Here is a 24,131-nt window from a genome sequence, read left to right as displayed (position 1 = left end):
TCAGTTTCCATTCATAAACTTTGTTTCGCTATTCAGGACAGGGATTGCCTCTCACTATGTGTCTGTGCGGCACCTGGCACAGCAAGGGCCCCAAGCTCGGTCGGGGTCTGTACAGCACTTGGCCAAAGGCTCATTGCAGATGACCACAGACACACAACCCTTGACCTCCTATGGTCATAAAAACATACCAGGGCATTTGTCCCACCAGTTGATGATTATGGTAGCACCTAGAGGCTCCCACTGAGATCAGGAGCCCCAGGTGCTGCACAGCCCATGACTGAGATCAAGGCCCCCATGCTGCACTGATACAGTGAGAGACAGTCACAGACCCTGCCTCCAAGAATGTACATTCTAGACAGACAAGGGGCAGGAGGAGAAACGAAGGCACAAGGTCAATGGCAGAGCCAGGACTAGAACTCAGGTCTTTTGCTCAATGCCCAGGGCTTAACATACTGACTCATTGTGCTCCTTCGTAGAGCCTGTTGAGTTTGCAGGCTGGAGTCCTGACAGCTAGTATTCTGAGGCAGTCAGCACGTGGTACTGTTGCACATTGTCTCACAAGTTCCCAGCGTGCCAGCGGGGTCCAGTCTTTGAACAAATGCTATGTTGTTGTTAGTTTGATGGGTGCTGTTCCTTCTTGTGGGGAGCTGTTGCAAGCAGTTGGAGAGTTTGCTCCCTGCTTGAATCCCCTTAATGAGACTCAATTGATCCCTGGGAGTCAGGCACTGGTGTGTGGGCAGAGATATCTGAGAGAAAGGATCGTGCATACCATGTTCAACCATTTCTGTCCCAGGACTGCTGTGTATAGTCGAAATAAATTACTCCACTGATTGCTCCTTCGATGGGAAACTGACTTGCAGATCCTCTAAATCTGCTACTGCTTGGCCGTGGGGATGCGAGATGATCCCTCATATTTCTCTACGTTTTGATGGAAGCAAGGATCAGAGCCCCATTATGCCAGGGACTGCACAGATCTGAGTCCACTCCTGACTAATGGCAGCCCCAGATGTTGTCTATAAGCTCAGAAGAGCCCGCTGTTTTACCTCCCCCAATCAGATGACCATGCAAAGCAAGGTGGGAAACTGGAACATGATGTAGCTCAGGGCAAGCATTTACAAGAGAGGTTTAGTGATGGGAAACTGGGCTGAGACCCATATGGAGTGGATGGAATTGATTTTTAGTCACTATATCTCTGAGCCAGCTGGTCCCCTGACCTGGATCCAGATAGCAGGGAGCACCTTCTAGAGGGGAGAGGCTCATTCCCTGCTGCTTGAGCCAGCCAGTTCCCCTGCCCTGGGGTTGGAATGGAGCCAATGCCCCCAAGAGGGGAAGGCCCCATATCCCATTTCCTGTCCCCACTTAACATCACAGCTCTCTTACCCTCTGCCTCTATTTCTGCCTGTCCCCCTCTCCTTCAAAGCCAAGGAGCACTCTGAAGCCATAAGGGGATCTCAGCTATCGAATCTGACAGCTACTCTCAGGCTGCCTACAACCTGCAGTCACTTCCCCTGTAGATATACAACCCACGGCACTGATGGCCTGCAGAGGGGATCCCAGTTCCTGACGCCCCATGATCAGCTATGAATTACAGCCACGGGTTGCTGGCACATCCTGTTTCCAGCCCATAATTCACCTGAGGCACCTGCCAGCAGCGTCAGTTGCAGGGGGATTCCAGTCGCTTGTCAGATCTAGCTGGGATTGCCCTATACAGGGAGTTTATTGTGATCCCGATATATCGTTTGAATTGTGGACGTGACATGGACCAGGGCCCCCTTTGTGCCAGGCACTGTACAAACACAGAACAGAAAGACAGCCCCTTCCCTAATGAGCTTCCAATGTAAGCCAAAATAAGAGGCGACCGGTGGTTACGGACAGATGGGGGAGCCCAAGGAAACAATGTCTCAGCACTGGACAGCGGGACGGGCAGTTGTCTCTGCACACCAGCAGCCTAACCATTAATTTTTTGTAGGCTTCACGGCACAGGAGAGTTTGAAGAAGGCCAGTGAGGCTGTTTGCAGCTCCTCCCAAGTGTGCGGAGCAGCTTGGGCTAAAGCACAAAGGGGCTTGATTGTAAATCAAGTGGGCGATGGAGGCCGGCACCTCGGGCTGATCGGAGGTGGGAGCTGACATCTCAGGAGTGAATGAGAGCTGATGGGTTGGGTGGGGATTGGCCACGAAGGGCCTTGAAAGGGAAGAGGAGTGGGTTACGTTTGGTGTGATGGAGAAGGGGGAGCAGTGGAGGGATGCAGAGAGAGGGGGGACAGGCTCAAAGTAATGGGCTGGGAGGATGGATGATCATTGCAGCCACCTGCTGAATGGACGTGAGCAAGGCACGTTGGGAACAGCAGGGGTGTTGCAGTAACTGAGATACAAGAAGAGGAGAGTTTACCATGTTCCCTTCAGTCCCCATCTTCCACCGAGAAAGCAGTTCCACCCCATTCCAGCTCCCCTCTGGGCACTTTTCCCTGGCACAGGCATGCATGCAAACACACACACACGTTTCAGCCACCTGAGACTACCCCAGGGCCCAGTGTAACTTGGAAAACATTGGAGCTAGGAGCAAATGGGGGTGGAGATCCTAGCAGCATGGAGCGCTAGTAAATGCCTGAGGCATCGGATCTTAAGATCATGTCATTCTGAATCCCTTCATGTCTCACCTTCCATTTTAAGGGTCTGCTTGACTCTCGATCCTGCCAGTACTTTGGAGATTGTATCTGCTTGTCCTGGAACACTAGGCAGACTGCGTGCCCCTTGGATGATTATTCCAGTAGCACCTAAAGGCCCCAACCAAGACCGGGCTCCTGTTCTGCCAGGTACCATACAGATACACAGTGAAAAATAGTTCCACCCCATCCCAGCTCCCCTCTGGGCTACTTGCAGTGAGTGCTGACCCTGATGCCCCAGGGTAAAGCTAGGGGGCACTGGGCTGCATTTCAGATAAAATATAAATTAAAGTTTTGGCCAGTTGTGGTTATTAATGATCCTTTAGGATTTTTCACAGCGTTTGGACTGCAAACCCAGGTGTCCAAGCCAAATTCCCACTCTGAAGATCCCACTCTGCATTTTCAACTGGACAAAGGACTCTGCTTCACTTCATAGGCTAAATTACTGTGCAGTGTAACAAGTGTCAGAATAAAACAGCCTTTCACCCCACCCCAAAGGCAGCTGCATCTCAGCACCAAGCAAGGGACCCCTGTATAAACAGCCTCCATGCCCCATCCCAGAGGTGGCTGCATCTCAGCTCTGGGCGAGGGGTTCTTGGGTAAACAGCTTCTGTGCCCAACCTGAGTTCTATCCCCAGCTATGGGAGGGAAGTGTGGTCTAGTGGCTAGGGGGGCTGGAATTCAGGGCTCCTGGGTTCTAGCTATGATTCTTGGAGGGGTGTGGGGTCTGATCTTCTGAGCCAGAAGGGGCTGGGAGCCAGGGCTTCTGGGTTATATCTGTGCTGAGAGAGGTGTCTAGGGGTTAGAGCAAGAAGGGTTGAAAATCAGGATTCCTGGGCTCTGCTCTTGGGTTTTTTTTGGGGGGGGGCAGTAGTTAGAGCAAGCAGGGAGATGTATGTGAGCAAGGACTCCTGGGTTCTGTCCCCAGCTCGGGGGAGGAAGTGGGGTCTACTGGTTAGAGCAGGGGGGCTGGGAGTCAGGCCTCCTGGGGTTATCCTCAGCTTTGGGAGGGAAGTGGGATCTGGTGGTTGGTGTATACATTGTCCCAGCTGTCTAAGCACTGTAGACAGCTTTTCTTCCCCTTTCAATATCTATCCCTAATCCCTGAGGAGCCACCTTGCAGACCCAAACTGGGGGTGAATGAAATCCAACCCTCCTTGACCCCAACAGCAGCCTCTTCCCTAGGGGCAGTGGGGGAGGGGCTGAACTGTCCATGCACTCAGGCTGGCTTGGGCAGCAGAGTTAATTAAAACCCAGCCTTTCCCAAAGACCACCTCATTAAACCATGCAATGGGGAGGAGGGCTTAGCCAGGGTGCTTCATTAGAGTGGGCTAATTGGGCCTGGAGGGACTGCTAGCCAAGTCACTGCAGAGCTAGGGCTGGAGAATGGGGTAGGGCTGGCACCCCCAGCCCCAAAGGATTCTGGGATCAGCTCCTAGGTATGGCCGATTTGAGGTTCCCAGCCCCACCACCCGCGGGGTGAACTGAGGCTCCATGCTGCTCTTGGAGTTGAAAGAGCTGATATAAGCAAAAGTTACTGAGTGACATGGGGGAATGGCTGGGGGTGAGTCTCAGGGCTGGGATATCCCAGAGGTTGAGCTGGCTGGCTGATCACAATCCTCAGATCCTATTCTAACCACTAGACACCACTCCCCTCTTCGAGTTGGGGGTAGAACACAGGAGTCCTGGCTTCCAGCCTCCCTGCTGTAATCACTAACCACCACTCTCCTCCCAGAGTCACAGAGCTGTTCTTTCTGGCCTTGAAATCAGTGACTCAAGTGTGCGTGGAGCAGAGGGAGCTGAGATTGAGGACTCCTGGGTTCTATCCCAGCTCAGAGAGAGGAGTGGGGCTCGTGGTTAGAGATGGTGGGTTGTGGGGTGCTGGGAGTCAAGACTCGTGTGTTCTATCCCCAGATCTGGCCTGGTGGGTGATCGTGGTCAAGTCCCACCCCAGCTGTGTGCCTCAGTTTCCCCTCTGTAGTAGAGCTCTGAGAGCCACAGAGTACAGCCGCAGACTACTGCCGTTCACAGGAGCCACCCATGGTGCTGACAGGCAGAAGAGGGAGCAGCAGTACCCCTGAGGCGGCAATGTCCTGGTTAGCTTACACCAGGCTTTGCCTGGCAGGGCAAAATGAGGGAGCCATGCTGCAGGCCCTCCCACTGGGGTTGCACAGTTAAGGGAGGGGGACAGCTGAGCCCACAGTATCCATGGGCTGGCTGGGATCCCATCCCCTCACACACCCCAAAGCTCAGCCGGTGGCTCTCTCGCCTATCCTGTCCTGGTGCCAGTGGAGTCAGACAGCAGGAGCCTGTCATGAGTAATAGACAGGGCCCAGAGAATCGTAACTACACCTCACACGTCACCAACCACCTGGGGGAAACCGAGGCACAGATGAGAACCCAGGAATCCAGGCTCACAGCTCCCCCTGTTCTAACCCCTAGACCCCACTCCCAAGTTCCCCCTCCCCGAGGAGGCTGGCTGTGTATTTTGAGGACAGAAGCTCAGGTGAGGATCTGTGCAGTGTCTTGACAGATGAGGTTGTTTTTAAACATGTGGGGGGAGCCCCGGAGCTTGAATAGCCAGGGGCTGTGGGTCAGGATTGAGGGACACCAACAGAGCTGTGAAGGGGGCCAGGGGAGCCCAGGCTGGGATAGCACGGGGCTGCAGGCTGAGATTGAGGGGCATCGGCAAATCGGGGCGGGGGGCAGGGCTTGAGTGGCAGGGGGGTGTGGGTTGGGATTGAGAGGCCTGGTGCAGTTCTCCCCCTGTGACCCCAGCACAATTCACTCCAGATGCTGCCACACGCAGCCACGATTCCTCTGAGTTTATCCATGGCCCACGGGGCTCCGAGAGCTTGTTCCCTGCTGCTGATCTATGCTAGTGATGCATGAGCCAAAGCCAGTGTGTACACGTAGCAGAATACCGCTCCAGTGGAGCTGAGAGAGCTGGGGGCTGTTGGTCAGGACTTAGGGCCACCAGCAGAGCTGCAGGGGGGATCCAAGGGCTGGGACAGCAGGGGACTGCCGGTCAAGATTGAGGGGCGTCGGTAGGACTGAGCAGGGAGCCCAGGCGGGGATAGCAGGAGGTTGTGGGTTGGGATTGAGGGCACTGGGAGAGCTGGGAGATGGGAGTCCAGGGATGGGACAGCATGTCAAGCCCACATTACAAACTTATGTGGGTTAAAATGCAATTGCCCAGGAGCCCTCCCCTGGTCTGTGTGTGGTGATCACTTACAATGCTCCTCTCGCTGGTGCCCCGAAGAGCTGCCACGGGCTAATCAAAGGGCAGGAGGGGAAACAGAGACCCAAAGAGGGGAAGCGACTTGCCCAGGATCACCCAGCAAGTCTGGGCACTGAACCCACCCCTGCTTGCCAGGAATAGAACCCAGAAGCCCTGACTCCTAACACCCCCACCCTCACCATTAGGTCTCTGTTCCCCTTTTCCTCCCATAGCCAGGAACAGAACCCAAGAGTCCTGACTCTAACCCTTCCCCCCACTGCTCTAACCAATAGATCCCACTCCCCCCTCCCAGAGCCTGGAATAGAATCCAGGATTCCCCATCCAGCACCGTTTCCAGCATTCCCTCTTGCTGGGTACCGCAGCCGGGCATGGCACATGCCCCTTCTCCGCCATTCCCACAAGTGGGGGCATCTCGACGTCCGCAATGTGCAGAGCCCTGTTCACCTCTGTGCCACCCCATCCTCACCCCGAGCCTGCCAGCCATGCAGGGACTTTGCACTCCCAGTGACCCCGACCCCATCAAGCATTGAATGGATTTTGATGTGACTGGCATGCTGTGCCAGCCGGGGCTTGTCCCCATGCTGCTGTGGCGATGCATTATTGATCCATGCTGCAGCCTGTTAGTGAATCTCAGGGGGACATCAGTCCCTTCCACGCAGCCTTCAGTTGAGAGAGATCCATTGGCATCTGGCTTATCCCTGCAGGGCTGGGAAGGGAGAGTAGCGGGGGTAGGGGATGGAGGTGATTTGTAAGGACACTGAGCGTTCAGCAACTCCAGATTCTGCTGGAACCTGTTCTCTGCCCCATGCTGTTCAATGACTTTATCAGTGATCTGGAGGTCAGCATAAAACCACTGCTGATCAGATTGGCGGGTGGCACATTGCCGTAATAAATAATGCTGAGGACAGGGCAGTTCTCCAGGGCTCTCTGGGCTCCTGGGTCCATTCAAAACACCATGTGTTTTCATGCCGCCAAAGGCAAGGCCAGACATCGAAGGGGCACAAGCCGTGCCTATAGAACAGGGACTGTATCCTGGAGAGTAGTGTCTCCGGACAGGATTCTGGGGTCATAGAGGAAGAGCAACTGACCGTGAGCTCCCCATTCGACCCTTGGCTGAGTAGACAGAGGAACAGGGAGTAGGAGCAGGGCGGGGATTTTACCTCTGCATATGGCACAGGGGAGACCCGTCCTAGGATGTTGCGGCCACTTCTGGGGGCCAGGTGTTAGAAAGGGTGTTGAAGAATTGGAGAAGGGGCAGAAAAGAGCCACAAAAATTATTCGAGGCCTAGAAAAAAAGCATGCCAATGAGAGACTGAGGCTGTGTCTACACTGCAGAACCGATACTGACAGAGCCCCCTAGTGCAGATGCAGCATCCGTCGAACGCCGCATCCCTGAAGCACTTTTCTGTGGCCCTAGCTGTGTGTGCCCTAGGGTTTTGTCACCACCGCTGTGGGTCAGGGGTGTGGTTTTTTCCCACTCTGCCGACATGGCTAAACTGATCTAACTTGGAGTTGGCCTACACTTAAATCTACTTAACTTCTTGTAATAAAGCTCAAGAGGTGGCTTGATTATAGTGTCTAAACACTTAGCACTCTTTAATCTGGCAGACAGAGGCAGAACAAGAACCAGTGGCTAGAGGATAAAGCCAGACACCTTCCACTGAGGAATAATGCCCCCGTGTTTCACAGTGCGGGTGAAGATCCATTGGAAGAAAATCCCCAGGGAAGGGGTGGATTCTCCATCTTGATGGCTTCAAACCCCAAGTGGGAGATGCTTTAGTCCAACCCAAATTATGGTGCTCCATGCAGGGGTAACTGGGTAACAGTCTCTGGCCTGGGCCATGCAGGAGTTCAGCAGAGATGGTCTGAGGGGCCCTTCTGGACTTCTGTGAATCTCTGAAGTGGATGGGCTGGATGCAAACTCCAAGGAGAGGATTGTGTAGCAGGGTTCGCAGTGGGGTTGGAGGAAGGGATGAAAGAAACAATGTGGGAACTGAGGCTAGGGAGCATCTCCGCCATGAGACCCGTCCCTGTGGGAAAACAGCTTGCGGGGCTGTCTGATGAAAGGACAGGGTTTTGAAACACTTGAGATCTCCACACAAAGTCTGATACCCCTGCAAATTGCCATGCAGGTTGGGGGGCCTGGGGTGGAGTCTGTGGTACAAATGTGGGGCTGTTCGCTCACAGAGTTCCCCATTTACAGACCCTCACCAATGATGTGATTTTCAAGTTTGCTGGCTTATTTTGCACAGAGCTAGGGTGTTAAATAGAAGCCGGTAGCTACATTAACCCAGCTCCTTAGACAGACCTAGAAATCATCTAGCATCCCAAAGCAGGAAGTGGCCCTGAAACAGACACATGATCACACTGGCAAATTAACTGTGTTTTTTGATTGCTGGCTGAGTGGTTTCAGTTTTCCATCTCTGAAAGGGTCCATGTTGCTAATCAGCATCCTCTAGTCCCTTTTAGTTCATTTTATTTATGTATATACTGAATTATTAGGCCAGACATAACGCTAATAACTAGGGGACTGTCCCCCTCTAGAAGCTAAGAAGCCCAGAATGTAAACAGAACCTGGATGGGTTTTTAATAATGTCACATGTTTGGTAAGACAATCTTGCGATTTCTCTCAGCCTGATGATCTTTGGAGCGTCTGGGGCTGGCAAACTGATGATGGCAGCACCGCCTAGTGGTTAGTCTACTGGACTGAGACTCAGGAGACCTGAATTCTATTCCCGGCTCAACCGCTGGCCCGCTGGGTGGCACTGAGCAAGTCACAGTCCCTCTCCGTGCCTCAGTTTCCCCACCTGTGCAATGGGAATCATGATTCTGACCTCCTTTGTAAAGCACCTGGCGATCGAGGGATGAAAAGAGCTAGGGATTGTTGTTATGATACTGGCAGCTGAAAGCCCAGGCCATCACACCGGTGTGGTAGCTGGGCCAAGTAATTCACCACCTGTGCAATCTCCCTCCTCCAACCAGTGAAATTGTTGCATGCAAATTAACTGTAGAGCAAGGGTGGCGATTGGTTGAGTTACAGCTGATCTCACAATGGTCTAGAACTCTTAGTATAGCATGGATACATGCCTTACTGTGGCTGTTACACCGCACGGGTGTCATTTGTCACCTCAGAATGGCTGAGAACTTAAAAGCTGGATGGTAGCAGGCTGCAAAGCCCCATGATGACTGAACCTGGTGATATTCTGAACCAGAAGAGCTCTCAGCCATGCTTGTAGCTGCCTCCATCCCTTCACACTGACTCCACAGAGAGTCTGGGCCTCCGAGTGACACTCGGACAGGTGACAATCCTGGAATCTTATTGTACAAGAGCCCACTTTGCCTAGCTTGGAGTTTGTAGCTCTGTCTTCTCTTGTATAGAGAAAACCACAATCATTGGTGTCTGGGACAAAGACTAGATTCCCATGCATAGTCAGACCCCTTCACTGCAGTGAGTTCTCCCGCGCTGGAGTCTCTGTATCAAGATCGGACGTCTCGAAGCTGCGCTGTAGCTCAACCAGCAGATCTGAGCTGGAGGCAGGAATGGCTGTAGGAGATCCTGGGTTATACAGATCAGAGGAGATGGGCAAAGGGCACTTCTGGCCTTGAAACCTATGAGCCCTGCAGGGGACGCCCACCAGCTCTTTGGGAATCTGCCCACCAGCTTCAGGCTGGGATGTGCAGACCCTCAATACCTCAAACCCACTGATCTGGGCATGGGCACCTGCGTTCCTGAGCTTTCTTTGACAGCCCAGTCTGAGTGTCTCCCCTAGCCCTGGGGCTCTGCAATCTAACCACCGCCCGTCTGCCAGCTCCTTTCCCCCCGCCTGGCCAAGCTCACTCGGGCCAAGGCCACTGAATCGGGTTTCATTAAGGACCCCAGACCAGCTGGGGAAAGTCAGCACCACACCCGTGAGTCATCCCCAAACACAGCCCTCCATGTCTATGCCCCACCCTCCTCGATCCATCCATCCATCTCCCTCCCTCTCCCTCCTTTCCACACCCCTCCAGCCAGCCATCCTCCTTCACCTCCCTATCCCAACCCCTCAATCTGTCCATCCCCTCACCTCCCTACCCCCCGCCCCTCGATCCATCCCTCCATCCATCCATCTCCCTCCCCTTCCCCCCTTTCAACATCCCTCCAGCCAGCCATCCTCCTCCACCTTCCTACCCACCCAGCCCTTGAGCCATCCATCGCCCTCCACCTCCCTGCCCCTCAGCCCTCCAGTCATCCTCCCCCTCCCTCCTTTCAAAACCCCTCCAGCCTGCCATCCCCCTTCTCCTCCCTACCCCTCACCCCTCTGTCTATCCATTCCCGTCCCCTTCCGTACCCCCCAATCCTCGATCCATCCATCGCCCTCCACCTCCCTCCTTTCAACACCCCTCCAGCCAGCCATCCACCTTCACCTCCCTACTCCTACCCCTCAATCCATCCATCCACCTCCCCTCAATCCATCCATCCCCCCACCTCCTTTCACCACCCCTCGATCCATCCATCCCCCTCCACCTCCTTACCCCACACACCCCTCAATCCACCCCTCTATCCATCCATCCCCCTACCTCCCTACACCCCTCCATCTATCCATATTCATACCTCCCCCACCCCGATTTCTTTACTCCTTCCCTGACCAGCCATCTCATCCCCAGCTCCCCTTCCATTCTGCTTCCTGCTCCCAATTTCTTCCTCAGTCAGATTCCACCCCCGGCGGAGCCCATTTCATCCTGCTCTCCTCTCCCCTGTTGTCATCAATGCCTGGCTTTTATCTTCCCTTGTGCTCCAAAGAGCACCTGGAAGGTGGGAGAGCCAACACAGTGGCCTGGCACACTGAGATAGGGGTGCACTGAGTATGGGGGGTTTCTGAGTGCAGGTGACTGCTCATCTGAGGGTGTCCCATCCTGGGCACCCCTCCTATGCTGGGCAATTGCACTGGTACTACAGGCTTAGACCCAAGGCCTGAGCTCCTGGAGTCAGGTGATTGTGGTAGGATCACCTCTCCCAGGCATCGTGGTTGAGGAGAAGAGGTGACCCAGGTGTGACCAGTGCCTGCCTGAGTCTGCTGAGAGCCTGAGCCAACTGCTCCGAGAGGGGGACTGTCCGGGTATAATCACCACAACAACACCAGCCTGAGTCTGCCAAGAGCCTGAGCCTATTGCTCTGAGCACGGGAGCTCCCCAGAGTGTAACTACCACCACGACACCAGCCTGAGTCTGCCGAGAGCCTGCGCCAATCGCTTTGAGGGGAGGGGCATGGTCCCGAGTGAATGTGCACCTTTGGGATCTCACGAGAAAGGGGGGAGGGGGGAGTTAATGATCTCTCTAGGAAGGTGCATCTCTTCTGCAGCAAGACGCTCTCACCTTGCCATCCCCAGCTGTGAGGCGCCCAGGAAATCTTTCACTTTCAAGGCTACAGGCTCTTTAATGTGGCTGTTGTTGCCGTGGCAATTCGTGTTGTGTAGAAATGTCAAGGTCTGGAGCTGCAGCTCTCAAAGTCTAGCTCCCCACAGCCCCTCCCCCCATTCCAGCTCCCACAGTCTCATGCCCTTGCCAGGCACCCAGTGTGGGTTGGTGACCCACAACAACACATTACACGCACACTCAGGGCAGCTCTCCCTTCTCAGGGCATGGGCTCAGGCTCCCGGCACATCACTGCATCAGTTACACTTAGTTACAGGCAGAGCTGCTGCAGCAGGCTGTTAATACAGCGATTTCCCCACCTGGTGCAGAGATGCAGCAGCCTCTGGAGTGGGGCAGAGGGCCAGTGCTCACAAACCCATCACTCTCAGTGACTCTGGTTTATTTATTTATTTAGGCAAATGATTTTAAAAACAAAACCAAAACATAAAATCCTTGGTACCAATTCCCCGTCCAGTCTGGCACTGATTTCCCATCCAGCCCCCCAACCCAGTACCAATTCCCCATCCAGGTGCACCCTCTGCGATTCAGTCTTTATGCCCCTTCGGGCCCCCTCTCCAATCCAGAGCCCATCCCCCATCCTGGCCCCTCTCCAATCCAGGACCCATTCCCCATCCAGGTCCTTCTCCAATCCAGGGCCCATCCCCCTCTTCAATCCAGAGCCCATCCCCCATCCGGGCCCCTCTCCAATCCAGAGCCCTTCCCTCATCCGGGCCCCTCTCCCATCCACAGCCTATGTCTTGTCCAGGCACCCCCTCTCTGATCTGGGGCCCATTCCCTGTAAAGGACCCCCCTTCTCCATTCTAGTACCAATCCCCCATCCAAGCCCACCCCCTCTCTGATCTGGTACTGATTGCCTGTCCAGGCCCCCCTTCTCTGATCCAGCACCAATTCCCCCCTAACTCTCCTTTTCCAATCTGTGTGTCTCACACCATGTGCATCAAGGTGGGGGCGCAAGCAGGAAGAGCCGGGGGTTTCCAGACATTCCCAGCCTCAGGTGTCAAGTCAAACCAGGTCCGATGGCAAAACCCAAACCCACCTCCAACCATGTAGGGTTCTGTCTCTGGCCAACGGGGCACTCTCCCTGGGGAAAATCCAGTGTCGGAGGGGGGCTGTTGTGCTGTCCCTGGCCTGGTGGTGTCAGATCAGGGGTCACCGCGTTGGCTCAAGTGTCGCCGGGTCGGATCGGGGTTGCCACGTTGGCTGGAGTGTCACCAGCTCAGAGAGGTGGTTGCCGGGGTGGTTTGCACATTGCCATGTCACCACATCCCATGGAGTGTCACCGTGTCAGCTCAGAGGCACTCCTCGCCTGGCTCAGCTGTCCCATCCCCGGCGTTCAGCCAGCTGCTCCAGTGCGGTGCGCTCCCACCCGCCTGCGTCATACCACGCTCTCCTCCAGCTCCTCCGTGCTGGCGAAAGCAGCACCCCCCTTGCCCGCCCCCTCAGCCGCGCAGCTGGCCAGCATCCCGTGCACTGACTGGCTGCGCTTGGTCCACATGATGCTCAGCCGCTTGGCATAACCATAGCAGGCACTGGTGGAGATCTCCCCCATGTCCAACGAGCAGCTCCGCTTGGCCTTGGAGGTCCCCAGGTCTGGCTGGTCACACTGGCCCGCCACCACCCCCTCTGCCGTCCTGGGGTCTGGTGCCTCTTGCCGGGTGGGCTTGCCCCTCGCCCTCCGGCGCTGCGCCTTCGGCCCCCGCTCCAGCTGAGGACCCCGCTGCGGCAGCATCCCATTGGGCACCCCTGGCTGCCCGCCATTGGTCTGTGAGTACGTGTTGGAGACGTTGGGCATGCCAGGGTGGGTGCTGCCACAGATCTTATACTTCACCATCATGACCACGGTGGAAACCAGCAGGGTCACCACGATAATGCCCCCCACGATGACCGTCAGAGTGCCCCCCAGGAAGTGGGCGTGGAGCGAGTGGCAGTCCGGGTACGCCTCCTCCGTGGAGAACTGGGCACAGCCCAGCAGGCGTGTGGCAGCCAGCGAGGTGGCTGAGTCATGGAAGATGGCCAGGACACACAGATCGTAGTCCACGCCTGGGACTAGGTGCTTCAGCATGAAGTGGTGGCTGCTGGCCGGGATGATCCTGAAAGAGAGAGACTTTAGGGAGCGTAAAGAACCATTCTGAGCAGCCCCGCTGACCCCCCCAGGCTGGGGAATCTCCCAGCCTTGCCTGCATCCAGCCCCAGATCTGCTGCTCATAACACCCAGGACTAGAAGAAGCCTCCTGGGTCACTGAGTCCAGTCTCTGCTATCGCAGCCAACCCAACCCCTGCATAGAATCCCAGTCAGAAACATATCCAGCCCCATCTTCAAATGAGTGGGGTGTTTGCCCCCCACTGCTACTCCTGGGAGGCTGCTCCAGACCCTCCCTTCGCTGTTGGTCACAAATCTTCTCAGCTCCAGTCTCAGTTGATTCCTGGCCAGTTTGTCCCCATTTGTCCTTGTGCCAACACTGTCCTTTAGCTTCAGTAGCTCTTCTCCCTCCCTGGGGTTACCCCCTGGTGTGTTTTCAGATAGCAGATCCCCTCTCAGCCTTCGCCCAGCCAGGCTAAACAGGCCCAGCTCACTCAGTCTCCTCTCGTAAGATCAGCTCCCCATTGCCCTGATCAGCCTGGGAGCCCTTCTCTGCACCGGGCCAGTTTGATTCATCTTTCTAGAACACGGGTGACCAGAACTGCACACGGTGTTCCCGCTGAGCTCTTCCCAGTGCCTCGGCCAGGAGCATTAATACTTCCCTACCTCAACTGAAATCCCGAGCCAGCCTAGGATCGCTTTGGTTTTCATGGTGGTTCACAGTCATCCTGTGATCAACCAACGCATTCAGCTCTTTCTCCTGCTCTGTCATTTCTGGCCAAGCAAGGGCGTCAGGGGCCCTCACCCAAACAGCTTCAACAACAGGCCTCAAGTGATTTGTGATTTGGGGGGTGCATACTGAGACTCCCAAAAGGGTTTCCAAAAATTGCTCAGTACCTACCACCGACACTCAGGACCCTTTAAGGTGTTTCAAGATGTGGCCTCCCCAGAATCATTTCATAAGAACACCTAGTTCTTATCCAGCACTTTTCATCCCTGGAGCTCAAACACTTTACAAAGGTGGTCAGTATCCTATCCCCATTTTACAGATGGGGAAACTGAGGCACAGGGGGGTGTCATTGGCCAGGGTCAGTCAGTGGCCAAGCCAGGAATACAATACAGGAGTTCTGAGTCCCAAGTCCAGGGCTGTAACCAACAGGCCACACTGCCTCTGGAGTGCAGACCCCACCTCACTTTTGAACAGGGACTTAAATTCCTAAGGCATGTAGGTGCTTTGGAAAAGCCTTCAGGTGCTGGGGAATCCACCCATCGCTGAGTCAGCTATTCCAGTCATTAATCCCCCTCCTTGTTACAAATGGCCTCGTTTCTAACCTCAGTTTGTCAAGCTTCAGCTCCCAGCCATGGGGTCTTGATCTGCCTTTGTTGGCTGGTTGAAAAGCCCTCTGCCCTCCAAAGTCTCCTCCCACTATAAGGGCTTTCAGACCTGGATTGAGTCACCTCTACGTACAAAATAGGGGAAGGGCTTACTATCTAAATAGGCAATGAGAGGGAGGGTGAAACTGAGGCACAGAGAGGGGTGCTGTGATAGAACCCAGGAGTCCTAGCTCCCAGTCCCCTGCCCTAACCACTAGACCACACTCCCCACCCCCAGCAGTTCTGAACCTAGGTTCCCTGCATCTAGACCCACCCCTGACATTGCTGCCCTTTTCTTGCCCCCGCCCCCACATGTCTAGCCCCTACTCGCATCTCTAGCCTGAACTTTAATAGTCTCAGCCTAAACCACTGGGATGGCATGGCCTTCTCCACCCCCCGACCCCCATCGTCTGCTGCCAATGGACTTGCCGCTGCCACTCCAACAAGCTCCTGGTGCTGATTTAGCCTCCTCTGGGTTGGGGCGTGGGGGCTGTTTATACAAGGATCCCTCACCCAGCACTGAGATGCAGCCACCTCTGGGTTGGGGCACGGAGCTGTTCGTACAGGAGTCCCTGCCAGCTGCCTCTGGGCTTGGACACAGGACTCAGAACCCGGGCAGGATTGGCAGCTGGGTGCCACATGAGCAGAGAGACTAATTCACAGCTAAGCCCTCTCTCTGCTTCCCCGGAGTAGTCAGAACAACCCCAGGGCTGCTCTAACCATAAGCTTCACACAGGCGTGTCCATAACGCAGGGTGGCCCAGCCATGCCTCCCGCAGAATACCCATAATGCTGTGTACTATGGCCACTCCCCATGTTAGAGAAAATCCGTGGTGCCATGTGTTCCAGGCACACCCCCTTCCCTGGAGAATAATGCAATGCAATGCAATGCAATGCAGCCACACACCCCTACTCAAGGCTCTCAGTGGTCCAGTGATGTGGCTGGGGCACGACCAAGCATGGTCTCTCTTCCCGGAGCCTCCTGTGCCATGGCATCCATCCCCACCCACTCCCCCAATCTCATCCTTGCTGCGGCACCCCCTACCTGTAGATCAGAGTGTCATCCACGGTGCAGTTGTACTGGATCTGGTACATCCAGGCAGTGGGGGCCGACTTGTCTACAGCCCAGTGCACCAAGGCTGAGTCAGCTGTCACATCGGACACCTCCACACTCCTCTCACCCACCCCCAAGTCGGTGGTGTTGGCCGCTGTCTTGGTGGCAATGTCGGAGGAGCCCGGGTCATGGTGCGGCACTGGGCCACTGCTCCCATTGCCCTGATGGGGCAAAGGGATAATCTTGAGGTCCACCAGGGCTGTGGACTCACCCGCTGCATTGATGGCGATGCAGGTGTAGGGGCCGTCGTCCCGGACTGTGGTTACCAGCACATCTAAGGTGCCATTGCGGAAGGAGACGGTCCGGGAGGAATTGGAGATGATCTTGTCATCCGGTGACACCCAGTGGATCACTGGCTCAGGGTCCCCGATGGCACGGCACTTCAGGGTGGCCCGCTGGCCCTCCAGCACCCACAGCTTGTGCGTGTGACGGGTGATGAGGGGCGGCTCGCAGGTGAACTCCTCCTCGGGCACTGACCAGAAGTAGCGGCCAGCCACGTGGGGCGGCGAGGCGCACGTCTCCATGTCATCCTCCCGTGCCAGCCGTCGCAGCCACAGCAGCTCACAGTTGCAGTGTAGGGGGTTGCCCCCGAAGCTCAGCATGATGGTGGCAGTGTAGGGGGTGGGACTGATGACGCCTGTCTGGGAGCGGGCAAAGAGCGGGTCAGGGGGCAGGGTGTATAACCGGTTGGAGGTCATGTCCAAGCGGGACAGCTTGTAGAGCTCGGAGAACGTGCCTTCCATGATGGAGTCAATGAGGTTGTGGTCCAGGTTGAGGGTGTGCAGGCAGAGCATGCCTCGGATGCCCTCCCAGGGGACGCGGCGCAAGTTGTTGTAGGACAGGTCCAGGTCCTCCAGCGTCAGCAGGAAGTCGTCAAAGGCAGCAGCCGAGATGCTCACCAGCTGGTTGTTGTTGAGGATGAGGTGCTGCAGGTTGAGCATCCCGCGCAGGGCCTCCTCGCCGATCTCCGTCAGCCGGTTGCTGTCCAGGTGCAGGGAACGCAGGCTCTCCAGGTCACCGAAGGCGAAGGGCCGGATGCTGTCGATGGTGTTGCGGGAGAGGGTCAAGTCCACCAGGCCGCTCATGTTGAGGAAGTCCTGGGGCTCCAGCACGCGGATGTAGTTGTCGGCCAGGCGCAGCTCCACTGTGCGCCGGTCAATGTTGGCTGGGATGAAGAGCAGGCCCTTGTTGGCACACAGGGTGCTTAGTGACTCGGAGAGATTCTGGCACACACAGTGGAAGGGGCAGGAGGCAGCCCAGGACACCAGGGTCCCTGCCATCAGAAGCAGCACCAGCAGCAGGCAAGCCATGGTTGGTGGGTCGGCAGTGCCTGGGAGGCAGAGGAGAGAGGGGATCAGAGAATGGAGTGAGCGAAGGTCAGCCAAGAGCAGGGACCTGGGGAAAAGGTGGTCTAGGGGGTATAGGCAGCTTGCGGCATGGGGCTACAGCCCTCATACCATAGCCCCACCCTCTATGTGAGCCCCACCTCCATGCCATAGCCACACCCCTGCACTGTAGCCCCAACTCCATCCCACAGCCACGCCCCAGCATCATGGCTCGATACCAGGGCGGTACCCCTGCATCAGATACCTGCCTGCCACACCATGATCACACCCCTCCTGTATGACCCCACCCCCACACCATACCCACACCCCTTCACCAGGGCTGTACCCCCTGCACCGTAATCCTGCTCCAAACACTGTCTGTAGCGCAACCCCCACCTACCATGGTCTCGCCCTGCACTGCAGTCCCATCCCCTATGGCCCCCAACCCTGCACTGTAGCTCCTTTCACAAACAGTGGCCCCACCTGTGCAGTGTGGCCTGGCCCCATTTATAGTGACAGCTGCACAGGGAGGATGGGTTGCCAGCAGGCCCCCTACTAACTGGGGTATGGCTGCTTAGGTTGGGTGGAACTGGTAGAACCCCCAGAGCAGTGGGGATTGAGATGCCCAGGTCCGCTCCCCTGTCTTGGAGCCATTGGCTCAGGCTATCTGCAGACTCAGGCAGGTATGGCTGGGACAGCTACACCTGGGTTTTGTTTTCCAACTTTTCTCCCCAACCACAAGGATGAGAAATGGAAGCTTCAGTTCTAGTACAGTCCCATGACTCCAGGAGCTGGGGCCATAGAAAGTGCTTAGGAACTAATCCAGGGCCTGTGGTCTCTGTTGTGGCCTATAGAACCCTATGGTTCTGTTCTCTGCGCTCGGAGGGGAGTGAGGTCTGGCGTCTTAGAGCTGGAGGAGCTGGGAGTCAGGAGCGCTGAGTTCTGGGAGTGGAGGGGGTCTCCCCCGCTGCTGGGATCCCTTCCCCACCTCTAGCCTGCACTCCCCATGCCAGCCATCTCCCCCAGGCTTGGATCCCTCCCAGATTCCCCACTCCAGCCTGTGTTCCCCACGCCAGCTCCTTCCCTCGCTGACAGGGTCCCTCCCCAGTCCCCCTGGCCTGTGTTCTCTGTGCAACTCACCTTTCCCCCCGCATAATCCTGCCGCCCCCACCACCGCCCAGTGCCGCAGACAGGGAACCAGCCAGATTGATAGTTCAGCCACTGAATTTTTAAAGATCTATCTGGTTCCTACATCCGTCCCAGAGCCCAGCATCCTCCCCACTGGACACACTGTTTCATGAGCTACTCCCCCCCCCAGCCCCCGCACAGCCAGGCAATTGGGAGGGGCGAAGAGAGAGGAGGGCTGAGGAGGATGAACTGGTTTTCTGGACAGCAGATATGGCTGCTACTCCTGAAGGGAGCCAGAAATCCTGGCTTCCAGTATTCCCCCCACCCCCCTCTAGCCACCAGACAGACACTATTCTCCTCCCTGATCTGGGGATAGAAGCCAGGAGTCCTGACAGGCCATGGCCCAAAGAACTTACATTCTACGTACAGTGGTTAGATCGGGAGGGGGAGTCAGGACTCCTGGGTTCTATCCCAGGTTTGGGAGGGGCAGTGGGGTGTAGGAGGGTAACGCAGAGGTGATTGGGAGCCCGCCAGCACTCCATTTCCTGTGCAACATCCCTTTCTGTCTGAAGGGTAGTGCCAAGGGAAGTTATTGATTTAATAAGCGCCAGCATTCAGGTCACCCTGATAACGCCAGGGACATGGGCATATAATTGGTGGGGCGGGGGGGGGGGGGGTCAGGCAGGATCATCTTTCTCCAGAGCTCCTGGTGCATGGATGGAGTTGCTCCAGGCTGCTTGGCTAACTGTGGCTGGGGGGGTCTGGGACACAGCACTGTGCAGGGAGAACAGTCACAGAGCTGCTGTAGAGGGACATGAAGAGCTCTGTGTAGCTTGAAAGCTTCTCTCTCCCCAACAATAAAAGCCGTTACCTCACCCACCTTGTCTTTTTAGAGGGATCATGTCAGGGCTTCAGATAACCACTGGGTAAACCAGAAATAGCCATTTTCCCTCCCCTCCCCCTTTCCCTGAGCTCCCCTCCCATCCCCCCACTTTATGCCAACTCCACACGCCCCTCATATGCCCCAGAAACAGATCCCTCAAATAATCAAAGTGGAGTTCCTACCACAGATGCTGAGAAAGGAGGGGACTAGGGGTCAGGACTCCTGGGTTCACTCCCCAGCTCTGGGAGGGAGTGTGGTGTAGCACTAAGAACAGGAAGCTGGGAGTCAGGACTCCTGAGTCCTCTATTTCACTCAGCTCCCAACAATGAAAGAGACTAGTCAGTTTCTCTTTGCATTTCTAGTCAATTTCGCTCTTGCCTATGACCTGGGCTGGAACATGGAGGCTGCAGGGGGAAGGGCTGGATAAACATATTCATAATCCTGTTTCCAGTGCATTTGAAGAAAGGCAGGGAAGAGATTTCTGGCAGTGTTTGTACTGGGGCTTAGGGGGAAATCTGTAGCCAAAGAGACCCAAAAGCGTGTCTACGGGGCACCCCCATGAAGAGAATTATTGGTGTCAAAGCATTAACACACACAGGTGTCAATCCAGAGTTTGCTGGGCCAGCAGATCCCTGAGTAATTCCCAAAGCAGGAGTGAGAATTACTCTCCTCATTTTGCTAAGGGGAAACTGAGGCACAGAGCAACAAAGGGACTTGTCCAAGGTCAGTGGCAGAGCCGGGAATAGAACCCAGAGTCCCGAATCCTCACCTGATTGTGCTCCAAACACTATTCCCAGCTCTGGGAGGGGAGTAGGTTCTAGTGGTTAGAGCAGGGAGGGCTGGGAGCCAGGACTCCTCAATTCTATTTGCCCCAGATCCCTCATGGTCCTTCCAAAGGGAGGCACAGTTGTCACCTTCTTTGCTCTCCTGATGGTACATAAGCTCTGGCAGAGCCAGCAGAAACATAAGGGGTGGGGAACTGTACCTGCTCCCAGGTCAGAGGGCTCAAAGACTGACCGGAGGCCTGGCTGGGAGAATATACCCAGGGAGCAGGCTTTCAGATGGAGTCTAGGGGGTTGGCGTAGGGTGGCACTGGCAACCAGCATGCCTGGGTTCTATTCCTGGCTCTGGGAAAGAGGGAGGGTGCGAGACACTTGCTCTGTCTGCGGCTATTTATTTCTGGGGGTCCTGTGGGTGTGGAGGAGCTGGGGTTTTGGTGTGTGCTCACGGCTCTGCACGAGTTGCCAGGTGCACCCTTCTGAGTATCTGCGCGCTTATCTGGGTGGGCTTATGCGAGTGAGTAGGTGTGGGCTCAATGGTGTGTGTGTGTCCGCCATTGGGGGAGAGTGACGTGTCTGTCCATGTCTCCCCCAGGCACCCACTGCTCTGGACCAAACTGCCCCTCCGCACCAGCGTGGGCAGCAGGATGCCCCCTGTTGGTGGGTGAGGGGAGCTGTGTCCAGCTCTGCTGTGGGTGGGGTGTTGTTCTTTGGAAGGGTGGGGTCACTACAACCAGCTGCCCCCATCCCTGGCAGCCTCTGACCGGGATGGGGCCTGTGGTGGGGGACGGGAAGTTGGCAGGTAACTGCTTCCTTCCACCCCCCTCAGAAACTCCTCCCCTCTGTACCCAGCCCACCCACAGGCTCTGTCCTTAGCCAGAGGGGCCAGCAGCACCCCTGTTTCGGGGCGGGGGGTGAGATTGGGAGTGGATCTCTACTGTTCCTCCCCTCCCCTGCACACACCCTCTGGTGCCCTTCAACCAGTGCTTTGACAGGTAATGAGAAACATTCAGCCCCCCCAGCTCCTGCCTTGTTCCCTCATCGCCCCTTCCAGCCCCCAGCTCCTGCCTAGCTCCCCCTACTGCCCCAGTCCAGCCCCCCAGCTCCTGCCTAGCTCGTGCAGAGCCCCAATCCAACCCCCTATCCTCCGCCTAGCTTCCCTCCTGCTCCCTCGCAGCCCCTCTGCAGCCCCTCCAGGTTCCTCCGGTCCAGCCCGCAGCCACTCACCCCTCCAGGCCTTTCAGCTCCCCTCCTGGCCCCCACGTCCCTGATCCACAGCCCCGTTTCAGGCCCCCACACGCCCTCCCCAAGCTCCGATCCAGTTCCCCCTCCCCAGACGCCTCCCCCCCCCCGCCCCATGCACAGCGGCCGATGCTTTTACCTTGCGCTCTGTCTCTAGGGGGGGCCACGTCTCCTGTCTCCGGGCCCCCCACCCGCGCCCTGGCTCATCCCCGGGACTGCGATTCCCCCCACGCCACCTCCGCGCGTCCTTGCGGGCTGCTCACGCCCGGGGACCGGAGTCACCCTGGCCAAAGGGGCCCCCCATCCCAGCCGTCCCCCGGCCCCGGGGGGCCAGCAGGCCCCTCTCTCCCCTGGCGGCTCCTCTCCGCTGCGGCGCGGCTCAACTTGTGCCGGGCTTGCGGTGGCATGAACGGGGCTACGCGAGTGCGGCCAGATCCGAGCGCCCTCCACGGCTAGCAGCCCCCTGCAGCACCAGCGCAGACTCCCCCCAGCATCGCCGGACGCCTGGGTTCTCTCCGCCGGCGGCGTGGCGGGTGCAATCGATATTGTGCAATCCGGTTATATATCCGAGGGGGGTCGGGCATGTACACTCTGGGGGGCACCCCCTCTGCCCCCCGGACGCCTGGGTTCTATCCACCCGGGGTGCAATCCGTTTTATCCAATCCAGTTATAGCTCCAGGCAGGGGGTTACATATACTTCCTAAAGCCCCCCTCTCCGCTCCCCGGACGCCTGGATTCTGTCCCCCGGCAAGGCGGGGGGGGTCCAATCCGTTTTCAATCCAGTAACCGGGCGCGGGCTAGATCCACTCTGGGGGCACTCGCCGGACGCCTGGGTTCTATCCACCGGGAGGTGGGTTCAGTCCGTGCTGTCTAATCAAGTTATAAATCCGGGAAGGGGGGATGGTCACCCCCAGCACTGAGTCTCCGGACGCCTGGGTTTTATCCTCGGGGGGTCCTCGTGAATATGGTCCGCTGTCAGCTCCAGGCAGTGGAGACGCAGCCTCCCGGATGCCTGGGTCCCATCCGCTGTAGTATTCAGGGGTGCGATCCCTTTATAGCTCGGTCCCAGGCAGGGGACAGCACACCCCCACCCCCACCCCGTCTCTGTCTCCCGGACTCCTGGGTTCTATTCCAAACTCGCCACACGCCCGGGTTCTATCGCCCGCAGCGGCCGGGCTCCCCCGGGCCCATCCCCTCCCCACACCCGCCTTGGGGCCGGTTCTGGGGCGCACGGGTCCGCTGGGGGCGAAGGGGCATCGGCTGCCCCCCACCCCCGCACCCCGACCCGCCGCTTCCTGGCGCCGAGCCCTAAACCCCAGCGCCGCCCCCCCCCCCCCCTGCAGACGGCGGCGGGAGGTGGGAACCGCGCGCGCCCTCCGGTCCCTGCCCGGGCGCCGGAGCTGTGCCGCGGGGTGGGGGATGGGAGGGCTGCGAGGAGGATCCGGCCTCCCCTCCCCTCCCCTCCCCGCACGGCGCCAGCTCTGCCCCTTCCCGGCTGGCGGGGGGGGGAGGGGTCGTGCATGGTCCCTCTGCACCGTGCGGGGAGGGGGGGCAAGGCTTGGTGGGGGGTGCACGGTTCTTTTCCAGCAGGATGCGGGGGGGGGGGAATCAAATCAGCAGGTGGAGAAAGGGGACTGGGAGCTGGTGGGATAGGGCAGGTGGGGGTGGGCTGGCTGATGCATGAGCCCCATACACCAGGATGGGGGAGGTGGCAGCTGGAGGGCAAGAGTGGGGTGAGGCGGGGAAGGGGGTTGGCAGCTGTAGCTAAAGGGGAGGGGAGGCTGGTGCAAGGTCCCCTTTCACTGGGGAGGGGGCAGGGGATGTTGCACGGTCACCGTACATCAGGAGGGGGGGTCAGAAGGGAGAGGGGGGTGCAAGGCTGGCAGCTGGAGCTGGGGGAAGAGAGGGATGGGGAGTGGAGGCTGGTGCTGGTCCCCATATACCAGGATGGGGTGGGGGAGGTTGTCAGTTGGACTTGGGCGGGTGGGAATGGTGGTGCATGGTCCCTTTTCGCCAGGTGAGGGGCTGAGGGCGCTGATGCCTGGTCCCAGCTGCAGATAGGGAGTGGAGGCTAATGGTTAGAGCAGGGACAAAGGGAATCAGAATCACACTTCCAATCACAAAAACAGAACCCAGGAGTCCTGGTTCCCAGCCCCTTCTACTCTAACTACTAGACCCCCCCCCCCTCAGAACTGGCAATGGAATCCTGATTCCTAGCCCTGCTGCGCTCTAACCACTAGACCTTACTGACCCCCTTCCAATACCCTGTAATACCCGGCTGTTTGCAGCCGCCTCGATCCCCAGTACAGGGAGCTGGGCTTTCCCTCCAGGTTCGTAGCTTCTGACTCCTGTCACAATTCACATTTCTAAGTCTGGAGTTTATGAGCTGCAGAGCCCAGGGGTCCCTGTCGTGTCCTGGGGACCAGAGAGCCCAGCAGTTCTGTGCTATGGACAAACTTCACACATGCCCCCTGCAGACCTTGGGGCTGGGATGGCAGGGGGTGACGGGTCAGCATTGAGGGGCATTGGCAGAGCGGGGTGTGGGGGGAAGCCCAGGGCAGGGCATTGCAGGTCAGGACTGAGGGGCATTGGCAGAGCTGTGCAGGGGAAGGTACTCTCTGCCAGCCCCCCCCAGTGAGTGCTGGCTTATGCCAGCTGGGGCTCTGAGTCTTTCTCCTCCCAGCCAGATGCTGAACAGATGTTCACTTAGACGAACAGGGGCAAGGTTAGGCCTGGGTGTGATGGGGATTACAGCGGGGGGGGGGCGATGAGGGGGTTTCTGTTTAAGAGGTTTAAGATTGGGTTAAAGATGATACTGTGGGGGAGGGGACACACCACTGCCCCCTACTGAGCAGAATTGCAATTTGCTCAAACTTACAGGAGTTGGATCT

The 24,131-nt window shown here is 57.2% G+C and overlaps 2 protein-coding genes across 4 annotated transcripts in view; one reads left to right on the top strand and one right to left on the bottom strand.

Annotated features, from left to right (window-relative positions):
• The window catches only part of PC (pyruvate carboxylase), a 239,704-nt gene that overhangs the window by 203,680 nt on the left and 11,893 nt on the right, over positions 1–24,131 (top strand). The window lies entirely within an intron of this gene.
• Positions 11,689–22,518, bottom strand: LRFN4 (leucine rich repeat and fibronectin type III domain containing 4). The gene is made up of 3 exons (XM_084634452.1): positions 21,380–22,518; positions 15,815–17,213; positions 11,689–13,406 (listed from the first exon to the last, which is right to left on the bottom strand). The coding sequence occupies exons 2-3, from the start codon at positions 17,191–17,193 to the stop codon at positions 12,692–12,694; spliced, it is 2,094 nt and encodes a 697-aa protein (XP_084490578.1). The 5' UTR covers positions 17,194–17,213; positions 21,380–22,518; the 3' UTR covers positions 11,689–12,691.

Source organism: Lepidochelys olivacea (genome assembly GCF_965140295.1).
Source record: "Lepidochelys olivacea isolate rLepOli2 genome assembly, chromosome: 7".
Lineage (NCBI taxonomy): Eukaryota > Metazoa > Chordata > Testudines > Cheloniidae > Lepidochelys > Lepidochelys olivacea.
Note: the sequence above shows the minus strand (reverse complement) of the source record. Positions and strands in the feature narration are given on the sequence as shown.